Source organism: Melanotaenia boesemani, chromosome 13 (genome assembly GCF_017639745.1).
Source record: "Melanotaenia boesemani isolate fMelBoe1 chromosome 13, fMelBoe1.pri, whole genome shotgun sequence".
Lineage (NCBI taxonomy): Eukaryota > Metazoa > Chordata > Actinopteri > Atheriniformes > Melanotaeniidae > Melanotaenia > Melanotaenia boesemani.
In genome coordinates this window covers 21356723-21374368 of record NC_055694.1, presented here as the reverse complement: position 1 = coordinate 21374368, position 17646 = coordinate 21356723, and the positions used below count along the sequence as shown (strand labels likewise).

At 38.1% G+C, this 17646-nt stretch overlaps 1 protein-coding gene across 2 annotated transcripts in view; it reads right to left on the bottom strand.

The window, feature by feature from the left end:
- Nucleotides 1-17250, bottom strand: part of sema3bl (sema domain, immunoglobulin domain (Ig), short basic domain, secreted, (semaphorin) 3bl) — a 69645-nt gene extending 52395 nt beyond the window's left edge. For both annotated transcript variants that reach the window (XM_042004023.1, XM_042004024.1), the window contains exon 1: nt 16886-17250. In XM_042004023.1, the coding sequence (XP_041859957.1) occupies nt 16886-16994 (109 nt within the window). In that variant the 5' untranslated portion in view covers nt 16995-17250. The remainder of the gene's footprint in view (nt 1-16885) is intronic.
- Nucleotides 17251-17646: the final 396 nt, after the last annotated feature.

The following is a 17646-nucleotide window of genomic DNA, read 5'->3' as shown; positions in this document are numbered from 1 at the left end:
ATTTAGGATATATAAAGTTCATATTGGTGGATGAGTCACTGCATAGCAGTGCAGCGCACCACTGCTCCAGTCTGCTTGTTCACCCTGCACTAAAAGGGGATTTTTTATGTCAAGCATTTCTATGAGCAACTCTCTATAAAAGTTTTATGTTTTCCAGACTTCGTCTTGATCTGTGCTCCCAGTGCTGTTAATTCCAATCATTTCTATTACCTATCATCATTATTAAATCACATCACAAAGTGAAGAAACAGCCAGATGGCTCACTCTTTGCCTTCTGCTTTGAAGAAATGAATTATTCAAAATGTTCTGATTGCTGTATACTTCCTGCTTGGAGTATCAACAGTGAATAAACAATAGTCTGAACTTACTTATTGGGGGTAACTTTTTTAAGTTACCCCCAATTGCTTGATTGTATTACCATTAAATAGACCTATGATGAGCTAGAACACTTCCTCAATGTTGTGAGGGAAAACGGTCATATTGAAAAAAAAGGGGGCTGGCAAATTTAATCAGGTATGTAATACCACCAGTAAGCTGTTAAAAGTCAATATTTTAATTGCAAAAATTACTCCATCGTACACCCAACTAATATGTCACAATATAACAACGCTAGCTGACGTATTCATGGCTGCATTTAAGAGTGTGAAAGAAAAGAAAAAGTGGTTAAAATGAAGGGTTTCACCGATGGGTTGACAATCTTAGAGCTTACAAGTCACGAAGAAGGAAAGACAAAGATTAACTGAGACAGTGCCAAAGAGCAACAACAACAACAAAAAAAACTAATCTTACGCTGACATCTCTAATGTACAAATTGGGCACAGGCACAGACTAAGCTATGTAAAACTCAGACACATTTATGCATGTGCATGTGCATAAATGTAGGCACGTACACACACATGATCAGTATCAGTGTTATTGTTGGCTTAGTGGGAGACAGGGACACATCTGAAGCCTATTAGACCCCCTGTCCTACAAAATACATACCAGAAGCACATACATATCCCCCAGCATGAATCAATAAGTTCAGTCACATCTATTCACATCTGAGCTGACAAATCTTGCCATCTCGCCTTTTCTCTAAATATTGCCCTTTTTACATTTTATTTTCTTGAGCTCTGACACACAAACACACTCACAATCACAAACAAAGTTTTATTAGGCTCATTACACCACTGACAGACTTCCCAGGGTATCATTAGCCCTCCGCTGTATATTATTGCAGAGTGTCAAATATTTCTGGAATCTGCTGTGTGCACAAAAGCCATCTCACATTTAATCACCACTCACACTCCTCTTCTTCATCCTCCTCTCCCGGGTCTCATATTCCCACTCATCCTTTAGCCTCCTTGCATAGTTCTTGTTGAGACGTGTAGAGCAGAAGATACTTGAATCATTGATCCCTTGCTGGCCCAGATTTTTCTTTTTCACATTTTCTGTATACATGTACATAACAGACATGCCTGAGCTGTGGTATAGAGATGAGGATCGACAGTGAAATTACTAAACAGAGGTAAAGTTTTAACAACACATACTGACTAGCAAGTTTTCTTTTTGTTTGTTTTGTTTTTTAAGATGACAAACACAACAAAATCCTTTTTCTCATTTTTTCTTACTCTCATCTTCTCATGTAACAATCCCAGTAGATGATTTCTACAGTTTTAGTGTTTATCTGTGCTGATACTTAGCATTGTTCTTAGTGGTATGATCATACAACTAATGGATTGTTGATTCTCACATCATTTCCCCACAGGTAGATTTCATATTTCTAGATTACCCAAGTTTTCTATCTCTCTCTCTCTCTCTCTCTCTCTCTCTCTCTCTCTCTCCTCTCTACAGCTAGTCAGGTTAAACCTAGTAAAAACTTTATTTCATGACCTAGTGATAATAACATAACTGGACTACACTGTATACAACTAATTTTAAAAAAGTGCCTACGTTATGAAAGGAAACATTTGAAAACTGTTTACTGTGGAAATGCTTAAATGAGTTTCGTTTAAGGAAAGCATCTTGTTGCATACAGGACTCTAGTTTAGAGGATGGGCTGTCTGTTTCATATTCATAGCCCCTTTTATGATGTGCAGTTACTGTGGAGTTACGCCTCTAAACCAGAACGTTTGGGAGCTTGTTTGTAATCTTTCAGCCCTCTTAGCATATAAGTAGAAGATGTTTTTCTTTTTTTTAACTCTTTCCTTTTAAGAAAAAAAATGATAAATAAGCTACAGCCCTGAATATAGTAAAATTATTTCAGTTTAATTCATTTAGAAAACATATATTTAAATAGAACAGTGCCCATTTTAGGGTAAGTGCGCATTTTTAGGGAGAAAATACAGTTTAGTTTAAACCATTTGTATTCTACTTTACTTATCTTCTAAATATATGTTCAAGTCATTATTATTCAGTTGTATTCAGTATTACAGCATTTATGAAATGCCCATTCATAAAAACTTGCTCAGCTAAGAAAGAAACTGACTACATCATATACTTTATTTTGATTCAATCCCTTGTGTGGACCATGCACAGGGCAACATGCAACAGTGAAGTGAAAGAACTCCCCTTGAACAGGAAGAGACCTCCAGCAGAATCAGACTCAAGAAGGGCCGACATCTGCTTCAACCATTTGGTATATATCAAGACAACAAACAGGTTCAATTACTTTCCTAATTTCTCTTTTTCCTCCAAGCAGCAGCTAAAGGTAAGGACAGCTGCAGCCACTCAGAGCACACAGTAATAATGGTAGAAAATGAAAAATGTTTAGACCCACAAGTTTCTATCATGAAAGGATTATTGTCCTTTCTAAAATGAGACGCTGACATCATATATACTTTAAACATATGCTACAAGAGAATCCTCTGTCTTATCTTCATCGGGTCTCTGACTTCTGGGAAGAGCTGTTGTAAAATTTGCTATTGAACATGCTTCATCAATGACGGCACACAGACATTTTACTACTGATATCATCTATTGTTCCCTTGTCACTCAAATTATATGTCAGATTTATTTTCTAAGACTTGTTTAGAAGGTATTATTTCACAGCTATTAAACTTCAGCAGATGTTTGCTCTCATTGTTTAAACTTGCAGGGAATTGTACTGGCAGAAATATTGCGTGCCAGATAACTGATGACATAGTAAATCCTGGGATATCCTGCCAAATTGTTCCTGTTCCTCACTGGATGTCATTTTACAACACAGTTCATATCTTAAAAAACATGAGAAGTGGGATAACGCCACTGCTGACCTTAACAATATCATTTTAATTTCTTTGACTTTTTCCTTACAGTGTCACCTCCTTCCCTTCCTGCACTATTATTATGTTTAAATTCCTTACTTCCTTAAGCCTTTCTCTTTCTGTCACACACACATATATACACACATTGACATAGTCAAGGCATCTTCTCCCCCTGCGGACTCAAGACGCCTATCAATGTTTCTGTTACCCGATCTTCCCTCATGGGCCAATCAAAACACAGCGTAGGGTGTTACCTCATCACCCTCGATCCTCATCATCCCTCACCCTAAACCTGACCCTCCCCTTCTTTCCTTATTTCATCATCTCTCTCTGCCTTCTTTCTCTCCTTATCTCCCACCCTTTCCTGACAGCCAGTTACTTTCTCTCTATCCATCTTCCTCTTTTGCCCACTTTCATCTTTTTGGCTCCTCTCTTTCTAACACACTCTTACTCCATTACTCAACCATACCACACACTTTTTAGTTCATCTCTCTCATCTGAAATGATCCATTACAAATTCTTCTCTTCTTGACCTGCACTTCTTTCCATCCTTTTTTTTCACCACAGTGTCTTTCCTCTCTTAATCTCACTTTTCATCATATTAAGTCAGAAATCTGTCATCCTGTCTCTTCACCTCTTACTCATCCTTACTTTGTATGACTTATTCACTCATATAAAATTTTAAAACAAAGCTTTCTCTCTCGATGCTTTTCGCCTTCCTCAGGCTTCTAATAAATTATGTCAAATCAGTCACTTTCTTGGTACCTCATCTGAGATCTCCAAGTCTTAGTGAAACTCTTTGTCGTGTTTTTCAGCACAGAGGGTACAGCCAGATCCCTCCTGGCCTCAGACATATTTTAAATGAAACCAGCAAAATGCAGTTATATGCAGTATCGTAGTTCCTCAGTCTGCAGCAACTGATTTCATCCTTGACACACGACATGCATGAGCAAGTCAGCGTGCTGTTAGGCTAAGCTGATATGCAAAATGTTAATGACTCACAAAAGGCCTGTGTGGTCCCACGTGGAACAACAAATGTTTGCTTTATTGTATCAAAGTAGTCACCAAATATCTACATGAACTGTTCACTTTATTAAATACTCTTTACTGGTACGGGGTTGGCTTCCCTTTTGCTTTCTGAACTGCTTTACATCTTTGTGGAATAAATTTAATGAAGTGTTGGAAACATTCCTCAGAGATTTTGGTCCATACGCAGCTGCAGCAGATTGGTCAGCTGCACGTCCATGACAACAATCTTCCATTCTATTCTATTTTCCTTTTATTTTACTTATTTATTTCTTTTCTTTGTTTGTTTTTGGATTAGATTATTGATTTAGGGATTTGGTACAGAGTGATGAATGCAGTTCAGCATCTAACCAGAAGTGCAAGAAGCAGCAAGTGCAGGAGGCTGGAGGCTGTGAAGGTCATTGGAACATAATGAACTTTTGTGAACTTCATAGTGATATTCAAGAAATCATATATTACATGAGCTTTGTGACATGATGCATTACATTCCTAGAAGTTTCCATCAGAAGATGGGTACACTGTGGTCATAAAGGGATGGACTTGTTCAAAAATAATAATCAATTATGCTGTGGCATTTTAAAGATGCTCAGTTGGTACTAAGGGGCCCAAAGCGTGCAAAAAAATATATAACATATAATATACTACATCACCACCAGCCTGAAATGCTGATACAAGACAGGATGGGTACATGCTTTGATTTTATTTGTGCCAAATTCTGACCCTCCTATCCAAATGTTGCAGCTGAAAATTTATCTTCTATTGTCCAGTTTTGGTGAGCCTGTGTAAACCTGTTTCCTGTCATTAGCTGACAGGAGTGGCTCCAGGTGTGGTTTTCTGATAGCCATGGACATGTTGTGCATTCTGCTATGCTTTGGTTGTAATGAGTGGTTATTCCTTGGTCCTTTTAACTTGCTTTTACCCTCTGTGATGTGTGTGTGTTTGATGGGAAGGGGTGGGGGGTGGGCTTGCTGCTATTGGGTTGGGGTTCTGGGGGATTTTACTCTCTGTAAAGCACCTTGAGTTGCTATTTTTATGTATGAAAGGTGCTATATAAATAAAGTTTGATTTGATTTAAGTTACCATTGCCTTTCTATTACCTCCACCAATCTGTTCATTCTCCTCTGAATAAAAATGTTTGGTTGGTGATCAGACAGCCACTTACTGGATATTTTCTTTTATTCTGAACATTCTGTGTAAATCCTAGAGATCCATGTTAAAATCCCAGTAGATGAGAAGTTTCTAAAATACTCAGACCGGCCCATCTGAGACCAACAACCCTGTCATGTTCAGTCACTTAAATCCCCTTTCTTCCCTATTCTGATGCTCAGTTTGAACTTTATTCAGTCGTCTTCACCATGTCTACATGACTAAATGCATTTAGTTGCTGCTGTGTGATTGGCTGGTTAGTTATTTGTGTGATCAAGCAACCAGATAGGCATACTTAATAAAACTGCTAGTGAATGTAGATGATCTGACAATAGTAACACTACAACTGACAAACTGTAGTATGAAAATGATAGGTTTATATGTGTGGCTTTGATTTAATTTTTAATAAAAATGTTTCCTAGAAAATCCGAAATCAGCCTGAAAACTCACATTAATGAGTTTCACATTGAATATAAAAACCAAATTAATAGCAATGATAAGTTTCTAGTTGAAATACATCTAATTAATTGTTATCTTTTGCATAAAATGAAATATTTAGCACACACAAACTTTGTGTTTAAATATTAAATCATCAAACTTCACTGTTCTTTTTTGTTTCTTTTTTTTGTTAATCTAAATATTTCCTGGCAAAATGTAATGCTCAGGGTTAATTTGGCAGCTCACTATCAGTTGTAGGAAAAAACATCAACATGCATTTGCTCATACAGGTGCTTTACCTCACTGAGCTGCATGTCTCTCAGCTGCTGTCTAATTGACACATCAGTCCACAGTAGAGTCCTTTGTACTTGGTTCTTCCTTTCTGCAGTTCCACTGGAACTAATTAATTTCTATGAGAGAGGGTTTATTTTGTTTCAGTGTAGCATCTCATTGTGTGTAATGCATAATTCCCATCACCTCTGGCCTTTTTATGTGTCACTTTACATTGGCTTTAAGCCAACACACCAGATGCTAAAACAGTGAAACAACATGAGAACACAAAGAATTTCTTTGTTTATAAAAGTTGTGTTTTTCTATTCAGCTTTACTTTTAGCATGTTTGATTTCTTCAGCTGAAAGTCCAGCTGAATTTTATGTGGCACATGGTGATCTTTTAATGTCTCTGTCAGAAAATATATGAGCAAAGCTGACATTGTTTTTCTATCCCAGTTAGAGAAAAGGGGTGGTGTAGGGACGTTGCCTCCTCAAGCTGGAACAGCAAAACTTACCATAAAACACTGGGAAGGCATCTGTCTTCTCAGCCCCACAGCCCAGCATGCAGCTGGTGGACTCTGACATTTAAGATAAGGCCAAGACCAACATTATTTCTAGCACAACGTTTTCACTGTGATTTGTTTTAAGCATTAAAAGTTTTGGGAGAATCGCGTACTACAAATGGTCATGTGAATTATGTAGACTGTCATTTCAATATTACAGTTTTTCAGGTTTTTAGTGTTGCTGGTGTCAGATCATTTAAGTATTTGTTGGCTAGTTAGGGACAACGAAGCAAACACTTGTTTTCCCATCTGCTGGCCACATGGGCCGTTTTGTGAGTCATTAACATTTTGCACATCAATCTGACAGCACTCTGACTTGATCCAAAACTTGTCAGGAGTCAAGGATGAAATCAGTTGCACACTAAAAAATTGGGTGACGTGGCAGTAGTTTACGCTGGTTTTGACCTTATGTATGTATTTTCTTATGGGACAGCTTTAATAAAATTATACTAAATGTTGTTTGAAAAGTTTGGGAAAGGACTTATGAATACTTACAGACCTGTTGTGTTAAGCTGTGTGTGTATTTGTAGTGAAATATTTATAGCAAATCTTGCATCATTTCTCTCACAGGTAATAAACTTTGATCTTTTTATGTGTCAGGTTTACAATCAGTCAGTCAAAAATTGAAAACAAAATTTCAGAAATTTTTATTTCATTGTCCTACAGATTATGTTAACATTAACTTAAAAAATATATGATTAAATCAGTGGGTCTCAAACTGGGGGGCGGGCCCAACTCGGAGGTGGCGGCAACATGTGACAAGGGGGGCACATGGGATTGGGAAAATGTTGCAGACACACTAATGTTTTCACAACTTGAGCTAGGAATATTTATTCCTCTAAAGGAGGGCACAGTAGATAAAATCTGAGAACCACTGGACTAGATGGTCAAAAAAATTCATTATTATTTTAAGTCATTTAAAGAATTACACAGAAGAGATTGACACTAAAGGTCTCAGGACCCTTAAGGCTTTGCTTATTGGAAAATCCATTATATGCAAGAGATCTAGTAACAGCCTCCAGCAAAGTTGTAGACTGCAACCAATGTAAAATGCTTCATTCCATCTGATTCTTCAAAGCATGGAAAAAAAACTACACTCACTGCTAAAAACTCCACTTTGCAATGTTTTATCTTCTTTCGTTTCTGGGTGTTTCTACTTTATAAAATATGTTGTTGCCACATAGCGGACTTCATAACCATGTTAAAAATAGATGGCTAATTCTAAAGCAAAACAATTCTTATGTTTTAAAGGAAACATGGTCATGGATTTCACCAAATACTATGCATTGAATTTCTTCCACTGACCTCTAACTTCTGACATGAAATAAATCCACAGAGATAATCTTTATAAAGTCCTAAACAACATCCGATGCTGCTCTGGCAAGATTTTGTAGAAAAATCTCTTGCAAAGCTTGTAAATTTATTAGGCTGACAGTTACAAAGAAACAAAGACCCAGAACGGGGGGGTTAGACTTCATGAGGAGAGCTGGGAAGGAAGCTGCTGCATATCTTCAATTTCCAGGGTGTGGCAGAGTGTAGAAAGATTATATAAATAGGTTACCAGGACTTGAACCATCCTGGGTGAGGGTCTACTGCTGTGATTTGTAAGGGTCATGTTAAAACAATCATCACTGCTGAGGATATTTAGGTTGGTTTTGGCTAGATCTTTAGCTTACTCACTGTTGCATCGCTTTGCTTAACACGCTAGTCAGATAACATTGGAGAGCCATAAAGATTTCACAAAGAAAAGATACAGGATACCCCAGTTATGCCTAAACACACACACACACACACACACACTTCCAATGGCTCCTGTGTGTAAGTGGAGTACTCGGTAATCTACATGACAGATGGTCAAAGCCACATTGTTAGGACTTGAACCCTCAACCTTTGCTTCTCAAAGGAACTAGTGTCTTTCAGCCTTCAAGTTAGCTCTTCTCTTCCCTTTATCCATCTATCTGTCATTCTTCCCCTGCTCTCATTTTCTTCTCCACTCTTTCAACCTCATCCATTTATCTCTCCACCACCATGACCTCTTTTTATCTGCACTCCGCTGGTATTTCCATCTTGTCTGAGGCTCACTTTTCCTCTCTCCATCCAGTTTTCCACTTCTACATTTAATCTTTGATGGATCCATCATTTGCTTCTGCTACACAATCAGAGATCTTTTGTTCATTTCCTCCCTGTCTGCTCTGTGAGATTCATTCTTTCATTGATTGCCGCATGTTTTAATTCATGGCGCAGTTCTGTTTGGGGCAGCTGAGCCTTGTAGGTGCCATGCACCTTGACCTTTCAGGGTATCTGTGCCGTGTTTATCTAGACATGCTTTGCACCAACGCTAAGCCATCTAAATCCAGCAAAGGTTTATCAGTCTAGCTGTGGACTTTAAGGGATGTGCTATAGTGTTAGATTTATCTCCCAGGATTAACTGGTAGGCGTTTATCAAGAGAAAGTCCTTCCATACATTTTTACTTTGCTGGTAGACCATTTGAGTACTTGAGCTGGTTGAGTACAGGAGTATTTCACAGGTGTTATATAATATTTTTAACTCAATTATTTCACTGAACACATTTTTGGTGACTAAATATTCAAAATGTAAAATAAAGCAGAAGAAAGCATTTATTTTCTTAGGATTCCTTAAACAGAGAAATAACTGATTTGGTGGGGACTGTAGTCATCTATAGCATGATATGCAGTATATTTGCAACTCAGTTGTTTATTACCATGAAACTACAACTACAGTGCCCATGTGCATCAGTGTTACTGAAAATTATAAGCCACTGCTGTGGGTGTTTTACTATGAGGTCTCTGAAACTGATAAACAGGCTACAACTTAATCATATTTGGGTTTGATGTTCTTTATTTAATGGATATTTTTGGAAATATTGTGGTCAGTGAATTGTTTTGGATGTGCTGATTGCTTGGCTGGTGAACAGAAACACTGATTTTCAGTTTGAACTGATGTGGCTGGTGACTAGTGGATGAAGCTTAGAAAATTAAATTATTTAAACTGTCAAGTAAATGCAACAGGTGTGCAGCAACATATAGTTGCATTCAAGTCTGTCTTCACTCAAGAGGCTTTTCACTGACTTGTGAAGATCCAAAACCCACACATGTGCAGTATGTGTCAAACAGAAATCAGCCTTGAAGGAAAATTATCAAAACTAACTTAATCTGACCTTAAAACAGTATCACTCTATTGGAAAGGCCCTATTTGATGAAGTTAATAAAGGAAAAACTGCTACAATGTAAAAATAAAGAAGCAAAACAAGAGAAAAAAGTCAATTATAAAAAGTAAAAGGAAATTCAAGTAATTCCTGGCATTGCTGAGCAGCTGTTTTCTATGGTCGAGGTTTGAGGTTTCACAATTATGATATATCACATGAACCCAAAATGAGCAAAGACATGAACATCAACATCAGCCAACAAAGTGCACACATCTTTTCACAGGATGAAATCATTGTGCAGTTTAATGGTTGATTTAATTCAAGGTTAGATAAGTTTCATGGTGACGTTTCAATATCAGTGCAACACTGAGCAAATGTTAGTACAGTTATCTTTTTAAAATAAACCTGCTGCTTTGGCACTTTCATCGTAAATATATTTTTCACTGTCATAAGACCAGATTTTTCCAATAACATTGGAAAAAATAAAAACTGGAATTACCAACGAATATTCAAGGCTCATTTAAAGTCATCTTTGCCAAGTTATAACCTCATTTATTTAATTTCATAAGCAAGAAACACTGCCAGCCATGAGGCTTATTCTTTATCAGCATGAGAAACTGTGGTTCAGTCCCAAAGAGAAACAAATCAGGGACAGATTGTTTTTTTTCAATCACTTATCTCATTACTTTCAAACTCTGATCCTCCTTCTGGCTGCTGCTGTCCTTTAATTTCTTTGTCCCCATTTTTTAAGTTACATATAAATTTTCCCTTATTTATCATCCTAATTTTTCCCAAGCTTTCTTTCCATCTGTGATCTCTTATCTGGCTCTGTGTTTATCTCCACCTCCTCATCTCTCACACATTTACTGCCAATGCTCCCGTTCCCTGTCACTAATTCTTCCATCATCATCATCTTGTCTTGCCAGGTCACCATCTGAAAACCATCACATGAGAGATGCTGCTGACACAAGTGACACCTTGAAACGCACAGATATCTACATCAGATGGAAAACCATTTTTGTTACTGCCGTGCGCTTACAAACTCACTATTAACACACAATCAAGCAGCGCAGTAGATGCAGATGTTAGTCTGCACAAAAACACTCACCCATTTGTGCTTTACACTCCCTGGCAAAACCTCACAAATTTGTATTTAACAGCTCTTGCATTCTAACAACTCAGCACACATCGATATCTATGCCGAACAGTGTGTCTGTCTCTTTGCCTGGCACACACACACTTTTCCACTCCTCACATCATGCCTGTGGTGTCAGATACATGTAGTGTGTTTCTTCTGTCAGCAGGTCCACATAGCAGACATAAAACCTTTTATGGAGTCTCTGTAGCCTCCAAATATGGGATGTTTTCAAGACTGGGACAAATCACTTTTGTGACTGTTAAAGGGTTAGGTGGTGGGAATTTTTAACTATTTTGCTCTTGGTTTTGGCTTTGCTATCAACATCTAATCCCATTAGAAAATATGGCTTTTAATTGTAATTATTATTTTTTTTATTATTATTTTTAGTTTGAAGTTGGCAGTTCTGATTTCTGATTTATCCCTGAATGCGCCATTGGTACATTGCAGGTAACTGCCCAAACACAAGTGAAATAGTACTTGAGCTTAATGTCTTCATGTTATCTAAAACTGTAAAGCATAGAGGAATGGAGCAGCAGAGTTCATTGAGCAGGTATGTGAGGGAGGAATTATGGCATGATTTCATTGGTGTTTTTAAACTGGACAGTAGCCATTGAGTTCTGAGGTGTGTATGTTGTAACACTTGGACAAGTTTAGCATGAATTACCACGAGATATTAACTAAAGCAGGGATCCAAAGCCTACCAGCTGTCCATGGTTCAACTGCAGAAGATGGAAATGTAAGTAATTGAGGAGAAAATTATTATTCAATTATTTTTCCTATTAGTTTGGTGTGTGGCCTAAACACTCAAACACAGGGTTTTATGTACAAATGTCAAAGGAGGCAGACCTTAAGAAGGAGAGGGGCAGAGAAAAATCTGGTGTTACTTCTCAACCGTACAATGATCTGCTCTTCTTCCATAATACAAAAGACACATTGCTCATTTTGAATGAAGCTGCTTCAAATTTGTACAATTTCATAAACAGCTAATTAGGAAAACTTTTACAGCCCATCCATCGCTCACTAGTGAGACAACAGCAAGTTGTGAAGATGAACTGTTTGTGAATGTGTATCAGTCAGCTCTTATGAATGTAATGTAGCTGCCAACAGGGCCACCCACTGCCCAGTGACATTAATACAATCTTTCTGATGGGCAAATATACCTCCCCGTCAACTCTGCCTTAGCAGAGAAATGACTGATGTCTTTCTATGTCACAATATATACTGTATCATTTTAAACACACAAAAAAACATACATATGAAGTTACAATTGATAGTTTTGGAATACAATAGTAGGTTCAACAAAAGTATCAAAGTTTTCTTTAAACACAGGAAATGTGTTTTACAATTTTCACAGAGATCATGTTTTTTTTTTTTACCTTTCCGACAATTTCATGCATAATAAACTTAAAATGTTTGTCTATTAAACCTGCAGGTTAAAAAGCCCCTTATGCTACATGTAGTATTTCAAGCAGACATTTGAAAATTCAAACATACGTCAACCATAACTGAAACACTAAAACCTTCTATGCCTCTTAAACATTTTTATACATCCTTGTAAAAAAAAAATCTGTTTTTAAAAAAAAAGCTTTCAAGTTTCTCTATTGTTCTGTTTGTTCTCTGATCTGGGTTTTAGATCAGATCAGAAAGGCCTCGGAGCCCTGCAGCTGAACTTGAGGAAAGCAGGCGAGTTTGCAAAGAATGACCTATTACATGATCCAGAGCAGAGAAGATGGATGAAGATGGATGGAGAACGGACAAAGACAAGAGTTGAAAGATGACAGGATCTGAGACGCCCTACATTCCATTAGCTCCGGAGTCTCCATCCGACTCCTGGTGACGGTTTACCCAGCTCCGCCCAAGATCAACTAACACCCGTACGTATATGCATCTGGGCAATGCCAGCCAAGAAAACAAACTCATTAATTCACAGGCTTTTAGCAAAAACAAACAAACGCTTTCACTCTGAAAGTGCATGCAATTTGATTAGAACAAGACACCGATGTGAATGTTTGTGAGACAAAGTGAATATTGTTTCAAGCAGAAAGTGTGTCTAAAGTCAGTGTGTGTCTGTGTTCAAGCACACAAATAGACACCACGAATTTTAATTAATAAAACAAAGCGGGCAGATTGAAAGGAGCAGAGGACAAATACACAACATAGTAGGGCTGGGCGATATGGCCGAAAAATAAAATCTCTGATTTTTTATAACGAAATCCAATTTCCGATTTTAATCGATTTTTTTTCCTTTTCTTTTACAAAACATAAACTTATTAAAAACATTCATTTGTTTATATAGATGAATGCTAGGAAAACTAAAGCACATAATGTCATAGCTTTTCCACCATATAAACGATTTCATATCTTACATTGAAATATGCGACACAATGCATCCGTGATCTCTTTCCATCTGGATCCTTATCATACAGGATCCACTGCAGAAATAATTCCCCTGATGAAGGTTGTCTCTTAACTAGGGTTTGTGGGTTAAGTTGATTTCTGCATCTCATAGAGAGCAGCATTTCTCACTGCAGTTATACGCACAGCTAAATCCCAGGCGTGAGTGAAGGGTCACTTTACTGAAAATCTGTCAGACAAACAGCGTTCTGGTGTGGAGGGAGGGCTAAGTCTGCTGCTAACTAACTATGGAAAAAAATCCCGATTTTCAAAAAAATTAATCTCCAGAAATGGAAAATTCGATTTATCGATTTTATCGATTAATCGCCCAGCCCTACAACATAGAGTTAAAAAGAATAAGACAGAGATGGATTATGGGAGGTTTGTATCTGGATGTAGGCAGCTGGGCGTCCTGCCAACACCATACACATTAAATACCATGACGCTTTAGTGTCACCTCATGACACACATAAACACACATATGGACACTGGTGCCATGGTGAGCCAGAATTGCAGTGTTTCTTTAAAGAGTGATAAACTATGAATAATCACATTATTTTTGTGCACATATTAAGTTATAAAACAAGAAAATTATCAAGAAGATAGAAAAAAAACAAAACAAAACTGGCAATTAATTGTTTTTTGTGGGTGCTTGCATAGTTCTGAGGTAAAAATAACCTTCTTCCTGCTTGAATTTTTACTCACTAATTGATTGAAATTAGATAATGACAGCTTTTCCTGTCACTAAATTGCCTTTACATCCTCCTGGGACTACAAACACCCTGTGGGCTTCTGAGGATAACTTGACAGAGGAGGCTGCAGGGAAAAGAGGTGGTCAAATGGAGGAGAAAGACAAACGTGAGATTGAAGAGTGAAGAATTTGAATAAAGACTGAACAAAGAACAAAGACTGGCAACACTGAGAGTTAGGTAGAGATTATATAGGGAAAAAGATGGAGGGAAGAGCTTAATCTAGAGGGAAATTATGTAAAAAAGGGTCAACTGTGAGGTCACACTTAAGGTCATTGAGACAGGAAGGAGGTCCTTAATGAAAATCGTAGAGGCAGAGTTCTTCCCACAATCCTCCTCATGATGCACGAGTTGAGTGTATCTGATCACAAGTAAGAAGGGAAAATGTTTTATTGAGTGCTGTTTTTTGTTCCACCACAGTTTTGTCAAACAAGCTTTGTATGAGTGAAAACCAGTGACTCACAATCACGGGCACTACTTTTTCCACTTCTTATATTTGCACAGGGCCTGACTTTGTTTTCTAAATCACAGAAGTCTCTCCACTCTGCCAAGTACTCTATTGAAGATCTCTTTGGTTAAGTCTTTAATTGTACAAAGAAACAAAGAAAAAAAAGGAAAACAAATGGATTCAGGTTGGGGTGCTGGATCTGTGGATGTGTGTGTAGATTTAGGGTGTTAGAGCTACCTTCTGGCTGCAAATCCTACTAAACCACCTGCAAGTTATGGAACTTTTCCATTTATTCATCTTTAAACCAAAATATAAATGGCAGCTTTTGTCTTTGCCACTAAAACCATTATTTTAATGTCAGTAGAAGCTGTTCACACCAAGCTAAATACCTCTAGATAAACAGCTGGTGGCGCCAACTGTTAGCCACAGCAGAAGAAGGACGCACTGGAAGCCCCAATCCCAATTCCTGTCTTTGGCCCTTCCCCTTCATTTTTGTAGAAGTGAGGTGCCTGCCGTCTATTAGAGATCAAGAAAGATCAGAGATCAAGACCAAGCTGAAACACTAAACAGCCACTACTACTTTTCCCTAAAACACAAAGGAAAACTTATCTTGGCAAATTGGATAGAGCCAAGTGGTAGGGCCGAGGGGAAGAATAGGTACTGGTCCTAAGCCTTTCAAAGAGCATCATTCAAACCCCAAATAGAGGAGGCTGTGACTGAATTACATTTTTGTTTAATTCAGCTGTGAAAGTCTCTGAATAGAAGTAATTCAGTCAGCTATTTGTATTTTATATTGACTTAACACAAGAAGTAAAAGGAATGCCATCCAAAGGGATAAAAGAACCCATATTACATTGAATTAAAGGTTAAATTTTTACTTTTGGGAAACTTAGAAATGTTAAAAACACAATGTTTTCCCTCCTATTGCACATTTTTGCATCCCCTTCAATCTAAAAAGCTTTGTTTTAGCTCCTGTCTCTTTAAGATCCACCTTCTGCCAGATCCAGTTCTCTCAGATCTGTCATATGTGTGAGACAGCTGCACTCTTATGAAGTGTGTCTAGCAAGTTATTAGGCAGATATCATGCAAATGTGTTTCTTCCTGATATAGACACATATAAGAAGAGACTTCTGGACTGGAAAGTGTTTTTTCAGACAGTATGGGACTCCCTTTAGCATTTTCAGACATGCACAAAAAGCTATGAAAACACACAGAAGGTGTAAGAAAAACAGAACCATCTTTTGTGTGCAGTTGTGGAAGATGCAAATAAAATGTATATTTTCACACTGTATAAGCCATGGAACTTGTCTGTCTCCCACTGAGCATGTGTTTATTTCCAGTCCAGCCAACAGGAAGACCAATAAGCTCAGATGGTGGCTTTTCTCCAACAAACTGAACAGGAGGAAATCCTGCGTGATATCTAGCGGTGATGATGATTGCTGAATGCTCCAGGTTAAATGAAATGAAACAATGAACCCTGCTTGGCAACAACACTCAACATCACTTAAACACACACTTTACTGGGTTATTATCTTTAAACATGAATGACTCATGAGCAACAACTGGGCTCAGACTGGAGAGGGAAGAAGCGTGTGAACAGGCCAAAAAAAAATGTTTCCCCACTGGTAAGGTATTACATTATTTCAGCAATCACCAAGTCACTAAAGACAACCCACATGTCCGTATGCTTAATGGGTTTATTTATGAAAACAATCACATTTAAGACAATAAAATATATATACTTAAAAATTTTAACTGGATGGAAATCTGACCTGAGCTAAATATCCCTGTGTAACACAATAACAGCTCATATATGCAGCGCTTCCACGTATCCAGCTCATATAACAATTTAACAGTTTAAATGATAAGTTTCATGCTTCCGAAGTATTTCGTTGCGGTTGCCGTTCCTAATAAAATTTTTATAATGAGACAGTCGCACCCCAGTGTATCTCACCGCAGAAAGATGAATCTTGGCCAAAATCTCCTCCGGCTGCACACCCTGCCTGACTGCGCTGCAAAGCATGTGCGCCTCCTAAAACACATAAACCCCCGAAACAGTAGCCAAAACAGCGGCCCGAATTAAATGCTTCCAGTACGGACCACCACGAAGAGAAAAGTGCTCAAATAAAAACGAGATGGGTGCTAAGCTGAAATATCCACACAGGAAACAAACTTATAGTGTATCTATTAGGAAGGGATTACTTCAGATAAATATTTTGTCATCTGGCAGTCAAAGCTATTAATGCCACCTGCCGACAAGCGCACGCAGAAAAAGGCATGATTGCACTCTGTGAAGATGGGTAGAGAGATGTATTACCTTTGTGGGACAGTCTCAGCCTTGGCACGTTGATCTTGGTTGCGGAGACGGTGGCGAGGAGCAGCGCAACAATAATCATGTTGAAGAAGAAAGGTGTAAATCCCTTCATTCTTAAAAAAAAAAAAGATGTCCTGCCGACTTTAACTGATGCTCAGTTTTGAACAATTAAACACAATGTTCCCAAGTAACTTTGAATAAGTCAGTGCTGCTATCCTTGTAATTACAATGCATGCATTGGATGTTCAGGTTATTTCTCCAGTGCGTAACGGGGTCTGACCGACTTCCACTGCGCGCGGGATGACTGCCACTCTTTCCGGGCTGGTGAGGAGTTTCACTGACGCGGCTCTAAAGGGTTTAACAGTTCATTTCCAACAGCAGTTCCTACAGCAGCCCAACGGGAGTCTGTTCCACACCACGCCTTTCCAGCTGGGAGAGAGAGAGAGAGAGAGAGAGAGAGAGAGAGAGAGAGAGAGAGAGAGAGAGACGTGTGGCTCCCAGTCGCCCCTCCTTAACGCACAGCAGACAGCATGCTGTAAACAAGGTGCACCTGGAAAGCGCACCCACGGGTGACTCATGGGATGATTCCATCATCATTAGAGGTAAAGTAAATTTTTAAGTTTCTCAGACAAATCTTTATAAAAAGAAGACAACTCTGTTCTAATATCTTTAACTGTTGCAGCTTCTCCCATAAAGATACATTTGTGCAGTGATTTTTTTATAGTTCAATTAGACAGATAATATTTTTTTTAATAACAGATTCA